A 7,269-nucleotide genomic window follows, 5' to 3' on the forward strand; every position below is an offset into this window, starting at 1 on the left:
ATGAAACACACACACACACACACACAAAAAAAAAAAAAAACAATACTTAAATCTTAGGTTATAGGAGTAAAATAAAATTAACAAATCTAATATTCAAGGGGAAAAAAGAAAGTAGTAAAATAAATAACAACTAATAAGAGTCTATTTTGGCCTTGTAAGATGTTTTAATGATAACAAAAAAACACAATAATATTGAAATATTATATGTTACTAAACTATTACTATATAGTTTCACATCTCAACATAAATAATTGTAAATAAACATAACTTATAAATAATTTAATCAAAATAAATTTTACATTATTTTTAGAAGACTGATTTTGTCAATTTTTAAATATGATATTCTCCCATCTTATGAGATTTTATTAAATTATCTTCCATCTTATTTTTTAGGGGGATGGAAGAAATTTCCTATTGTTGTGAGGGTAGTAGGGATAACATTATCAAATAGAAAGCAATATCATTCCCTAATCTTTAAAGTATTATTCATTACACGCAGATATAAATCTAGTTTATTTATAAATTATAAAGGGCAATATTGTCTTGCTGTGCTGTTCCAAGAATTGGTAGCAAGAAGTAGCTAGAAGGTTCAAGAATTCTCCTAACTTATTATGACGGTTCAAGCAGAAACAAATAGCAGATAGGTTAATATATTCACACCAATTATAGGTAATAACATTAACGTGATTATAATGGATTGGATTTTTCTTTTCTTTTATTTATTTTGAAAAATTAAGTTGGTTGCCCAGAAACACTTGGTTTGGCTAAATTTTTTGAGAAGATATTTGTGTTTATTGTGTTTGGTAAATAAAAAAAATTATATATTTTTATTTGTAGTGTTTAAATATTAGAAATACTTTTAAAAATATTTAAGGAGATATTTTTTAAAATTAACTTGTATTTATAAAAATTAAAAAATCTATTATAATTTTATATATTAATAAATATCTAAATTTATTTTTACATTCATATTTATTACGATCTTTTTAAATTTTTAAATTGATTTTACTAAACATAATTGTTATTATTTATATGTTAAAGTCTTTCGATTATATTATTCTCTCCTCATCTCGAATTATGTTATTTTTTAAGAAAAAACAATTAGCATATTCTAAATTGTCTGTATTTATATGTAAATTGTGTTCAAATATGCTGAATTTTAAATGTGCTAACTTTTTTAAGTAATCAATAATTTAAATGTGGATACTCTTTCTAGTTTCTACTTTATTATCCTTTATATATTTGGACATGGCAGTTAGAACTATATTCAGCAACATTGGCAGTTGGCACGTTCCTAGAATGTGCAAGACAAAGGCAACATGTATAAGAGGAAAAACTGGGGGGACAAAATTTTCTTGAAACTATGCATCTGATTTGATGATTGGAGCTGCGAAAAAGAGGAGACATTACTTATTATAGCAGCCATACATGCATGTTTTGGTGCGTGTCCTCTATTTTCTGTTCTCGAAATAAAAGAGAATTGATGTCTTGTCTCAGCTAATTTATAGGGAAAAAATAAATATATCAGGACAGTTAGAATGCAAAATTTTCTGTCTATAAAAAAAAATAAAGTCAGTGAAACAAAGACAAAGACAAAGAAACAAAGTCACACAACTTATTTGTTTGTTTCAATTTTTCTATCGCTTACCAAACACATAATGTAGGCAGTTCAATTTCAATTGGCCGGTTCACTCGAGGACTAAACTTGAGTTGATAAGTTGCATAGCCAACCGGATTGACAATCCGAACCAGTCAATTCACCAGCCTTCCGATCGAACCAACTAGTCTGGTTCAATTTTCGAAACTAGACCAATGCCATCAGAGTTCACCCTCACATTTTCAAGTCCAAAACATTGCTAATACTATACCAATCCTAAGTAGCAAAATACTAGGAAAAACTGCTGACACAAAATCGGATACTTAATTACTATTTAATAGTACAGATGGACGATGGGCACTTATTACATTTGGTTCAAAGTAATTAAAGGAAAATAGCCAAATAGGTAATTTAGTGTGTGTACATAAAAATGGCAGGTAGAGAATGTCATTCATCTGTACAAAAATTATAGCCCCATTTCCCTGATTCAGTTGTTGAAAACTATATTAGTGAAATTCAACTTACATGGTACAAGAGTCTAGCCGTGTGAGGAGGCTGCAGGGTTGCCATTCGCCACTGTCCCCAAAACTGCAGTTCCCTCCGGACTGGCTCGGTCTTCGTTTGCATGCCGAACAAACTCCTCGGGGGTCATGTGAGACCCATGGCATGCGCAAACTATCCTGATTTGGTTAGTACTGTATCGGTATGTAACACCAGAAATGGTCCTTCCATTTGGACCTGATCCTGTGGTGGATACCCAAGGCAGGTTTGGGTATGAACCACATCCACCAAATTTGACATCTGCGGCAAGACCTGGCTTTATGTTTGAGAAATCAATGATGGAACCTTCTCCAGTAGACTGGTCCTGTACATCTTTTGCCCTGAGGTTTGTGCTGCTTCCCTTCACATCTTCAGGTTGTGAAGAGGAGCCTTCTTCAGGAACACGCAGTTTGCCGTCACCTTTGGATCGTTCCAATGGCCTTCCTTCAAATGGCATGGCCTCAGATATACTGCTCGGGATTACATGTAGGCCAGCTATACATACCCACACAATAACAGTATAATGTTATTCAATAAAAGCGTGGTCAGCATCATGCTATGGACAGAGACGGTGATAATCATTAAAAGACTATATTATTAGACTGTATCCTGAAGAGACAAAGCAAGCATTCAAAAGGCTGCGTTTGGAAATTGTTCTAGGACAAAAATACAAAGACAACAAAGAACACAAACCTGTTTGGAGAAGAAAATAGGTACAGAGACGGGCAAAATGTCTCTGACCAAGGATAAATTTTCTCCATCTTTACTGCCTTGGTGTTTTTGTATTTTGTTTCCCGGGACAATTACCAAACAAGGTATGATTGTGATTAAACATTCTTTGCATAAATCATTTACAATTTTGAAGATCTCAACACCAGCTGTTTAAGAATACTTACCTCAATATCACAGAGGAATGTTTGGTTTAATATACCAATCTATGATGCATTGCAGAATATATTAAGAAATCCAAAAATTTTAACAAATAGAACAAATCTAACATCTGGATCTAAGAAGCTTGCATTCGGAAATGATTTATACTAATATCATATATCAAGATCAAAATTACCTGAATTGGGTGGACCCCTGCCAGCAAAGGAAGCGTGTAACTGCTGAGGACGGGAAACCATGCCCAACGAGCTATCCTTATCCAACATGGGAAGCTGAAAAGGAGGATATCCAAACGTCATGTTCATGTGCAAGGGCGCATTACTCACAGCTTGGCCTCCTGCTTCACCAGCAGCTGTAGGCATCACATGCATCAATCTCTGAGGGCTCGGTGCTGCAACAGAGTTGGACTCTTTTGGGTAAGGCACATTCATCATATTTACTTGTTGAACAGGGAAGGAAGTACCATAAGTCATGTTTGCATGCTTAAAATCTTTTTCTGACGACCCGTTAAACCTTTTCTGCCCATTAAAGTCCGTGGCACTCGAGTCAGCAATTCCACGAGCCCCTTTTGTAACATCAGAAGAAGCACCAACCCTTATGAATCCTTTCGAACCATCACTGTGGTGTGTGAGAGGCCTCGAGGTGGAGTTCTCAGCTTCAGAATCAGCCACGTCTTCATTCTCGGCAGTTGAACCATCTTCGGTTATAGAAAGGTGTGATGTTCTTGCCCTCTCATGTAAATTGGCATGATGAACATCACTTCCATGCTTCTTTTGATTACGTATATCATCAAAAGACATCTTTCGTTTGTTCACTGCCTCTAACCGATTGTCATCCTCGATTTCAATAGGTTTGCTACTATTTGCAGCCCAAAATCCTCCCCCGTTCAAATTCAAAGAAGCATTGTCGTCTTTGGCCTTTGAAAGGTCACTAAAGAAGTTTTCCTCAGGCTTTGTGGAATCAGATCTTCGAGCCCCAGCAACCGAGTCTGGCTTCTGAGATCCAGCATCAAACATACTCTTAAAGTCATCAACCATTTTTCCACTTTTTCCAGCATCTTCTGCCCTAATATCTGAGGAACTACCATTCTTGTTCTTGGATTTGCCAGACGAGCCACCACAAGATAAACCCAAGCTGAGCTCAAGCCCACTGTCGTCGTCCATGTTCCAATCTCTAAGCCTTTTGAAACTCAAACACTACCAGGTAGCTTCAATGTCATATGCTCCATGCTACAACAAACTCCATCATTTCACCATCAATAACCACCCTCAGTATCTGTGTATAGTTCAAAGCAAACAAGGCAATCCACATCAGCTGCACAGGAAAGTCTCACATAACAAAAATAAGAAACATGATAAACGATTTCATGTCTATACTCCATTAATATAAACTCCCATGGCTTTAAACTGCAGTTCATAACAATAAGGCAGTTGTGAAAGTCTTCCCTTCAGCAACATACCCCATTAATGTATATTCCAGTATTATAACTATACCCATTATAACAATAACAACAAAAAGCAGACACAAATCTTTTTGCTTTCCGAAAGGATCAGGACCTTGAATAGTACACAATCAAAACAAACAAAAGAAAACGAAAGCACACAGTCTAATTCAGAAGGAGCAAAGGATGTGAATCAGTTGAAAGACCGCACCTCAACTCTTTGATCCAAATCCTTCCCTTCAAGTGATGTGAGAAACTTGTAGCTGCCACCCAAATCTACAAAATCCCATAGCCACAGACCAAATCAGCAACTACCAAAGCAAGGTCTTCCGCTCCCTCTGGATTCTCTGAAGTTTCACTTCAATCTGGAAACTTTCTTCTTCAAATCCGTTACTTGAAGGTGTAGGAAAAATGTGTATAGCTCCGATTAGAGATTCAAAGCTTACTCTGTGAGATGCATGTTTGGGGCAAAAAAAAACAAAAAAATAAAATAAAATAACCGAAATTAGGGTTCACATGGAAATGATTGCATAGTTGAGTAGAGAAAATAAATTCAGATACCTGAGAATTTTGAAGACTAATAACGATGAAACCCGAACCCTAGGGTCAATTCTCCTTCTTCTGTGGTGAGATCAGTGGGAAAATTTTGAGAGTGAAAGGGGCCAGAAAAAGAGAGCAAATGGATGGTTAGATAAAATATAATATAATATAATAAATGATATTTTTTATTTTTTTATTTTTAATTTCTGAATTTTGTTTTGTTTTGGTGACAATGTGATTCTCGTGTATAATTATCCTATTTTGGGTTAATAATAATAGTGAGTGGAATCGGTGACCGAGAGACACAAAAAATGATTCCTTGAATTTGTTTGTAACAAAATCTACGGGGATCAAGGCCATGAAAAACATGAGTCACCACATAGTATTAAAGTTTGAAAGTTTCAATTACTATGCTTTAGGAATTGGGGCTCTACTAATCAAGTATTTAATCCACATTTGAGTCCGTTAAACACGTGATTTGAGAACAATTTAATTTTTTTCTTTTTAATGACAAGCATTAAAGGGAAGCGGTGCTGGTTTTAGTTTTAGAATTTAGATAGATTTAATTTTTTACATGATTTAATTTAATTGTGCTTTTATTGTTATACTTAAATGTGCTTTAGAATTAGAATCGATTCAGCTAGCTCCAATCGATACAAAAGTAAAAGATGGAATAATATCCAAATTGATCCATATACTAATATCCGTTAAGATTATTTATAATAATTGAATTTTGGTTTTTTTTTCAGGTTTTAGTTCAATATAGAACACATCTAATTTATTTTTCTAAAAGTGTTGGATGACTATTTCATAAATGAAATACTTTTTTTCTATTAAAAAAACGCAACAATTTTTGCATAACAATCAAATATGGCATGAATTTGCTTGTGGCAAACACTTGATACCGGATATGTCAATTGTAATCCACTGAAAGAATTCGATATTTTATTGTTGTTATAATTTAGATTTAGTGGTTGTATTATAAAAAAAAAAATATTTGTTTTGGATCAGATATAAGATATGCATAAGATGTTTCTATTTCCATCTTCATCCACCTATAAAATTTAAATAACAAGCAAAAATAAATTAGATGGTTTGTGAAGAATTTTATTTTATTTTGTAAAATTATTTTGTTTTTAGTACTATTTTTATGTTATATTTGGTAAATGATACAAATAAAGCTTAAACTCAACTTTTTATTATGGTTGGATCATTTTTAGTTAGTGGCTATTGATATAAAATTAATGGTAAATACTAAATTATATAATGTCTATAATTTGGTATTTAATTTTTGCTTAACTTATTTGTTATGGTAAATTTTAAATATTTAATAATTATTTATTTTTATACTTTTAAAATTAAATATTAATTTTAATTTTAACTTTTTTTAATAAATTAGATAAATACTTTTAAGCATCATAACTATCACTAAGATTAATTAAACAACTACATTACGATAAAGAAAAAAAAGTGTATATAAATACTTTTTATAAGTACATAAAAAAGTAGTAATGCGAGTGAAAAAAAGAGATCCTCTTAATTTATAAATGATAGAGAACTTAATTTCTACTTAAGATTCTATCTCAACAATGTATATCAAATTATCAATGATGATAGAAAGTATTAAAAAAATAATATAAAAGACATAACTGAATTTACGTGGGATAAAAAAAAGTTGAATTACTTGAAGCAAATAGAGAAAAAAAATGAATGTTGTTCTAGATCGTTATATCCGCTTGATTTTAAAGAGATTATTGAAAAAAATTTGACCTAAATTGGACTAAAAGAAGAAGGAAGAAAAGTAAAAAAAAAAAAAATCAATAACAAGAGGGTGATAAAATTAGAAAAAGCAGTTTCACAAAAAGAAAGAAATAAAATATAGACAAAAAAAAAATAGGAGGCAACATTAACAAAGGGTATGGACACACATCTAAAAAAAGAAAAACATAATTAAGAAATAAAAAAATATCACCCAACAAAAAAGAAAGAAAGCGTCCAAGAACCAAAGAGAAGAGGGAAAAAATGCTCAAAAACAAATAATGATAATGATACAGAAGATTCAAAAGAGGAAACAAGAAAAATTTGCAAACTTAATTAAGTCTCAATTCATGTTACAATTTAGTGACGAAGAAGCTATAGTAAAACATGCATTACACAAGAAGAGGTTAAGAAAATATCAATACAAATGACATTGCAATAAAAAAAAATCAATGGATAATAAAAAGACAAATCTAACCCAAAAATTGATGGTGTGGAGAATAGT

General features: G+C 32.3%; 1 protein-coding gene across 2 annotated transcripts; it reads right to left on the reverse strand.

The window, feature by feature from the left end:
- Positions 1-1,902: 1,902 nt before the first annotated feature.
- On the reverse strand, positions 1,903-5,187 carry LOC107490296 (ninja-family protein mc410). Of its 2 annotated transcripts, XM_016111058.3 has the most exons (5): positions 5,028-5,187; positions 4,678-4,913; positions 3,489-4,300; positions 3,204-3,416; positions 1,903-2,632 (listed from the first exon to the last, which is right to left on the reverse strand). In XM_016111058.3, the coding sequence occupies exons 3-5, from the start codon at positions 4,186-4,188 to the stop codon at positions 2,136-2,138; spliced, it is 1,410 nt and encodes a 469-aa protein (XP_015966544.1). In that variant the 5' UTR covers positions 4,189-4,300; positions 4,678-4,913; positions 5,028-5,187; the 3' UTR covers positions 1,903-2,135. The 2 variants fall into 2 exon arrangements, with proteins under 2 accessions (XP_015966544.1, XP_015966543.1); XM_016111057.3 differs by having other exon boundaries at positions 3,204-4,300.
- Between the last annotated feature and the right edge of the window lie 2,082 nt (positions 5,188-7,269).

This window comes from Arachis duranensis, chromosome 5, assembly GCF_000817695.3.
Source record: "Arachis duranensis cultivar V14167 chromosome 5, aradu.V14167.gnm2.J7QH, whole genome shotgun sequence".
NCBI lineage: Eukaryota > Viridiplantae > Streptophyta > Magnoliopsida > Fabales > Fabaceae > Arachis > Arachis duranensis.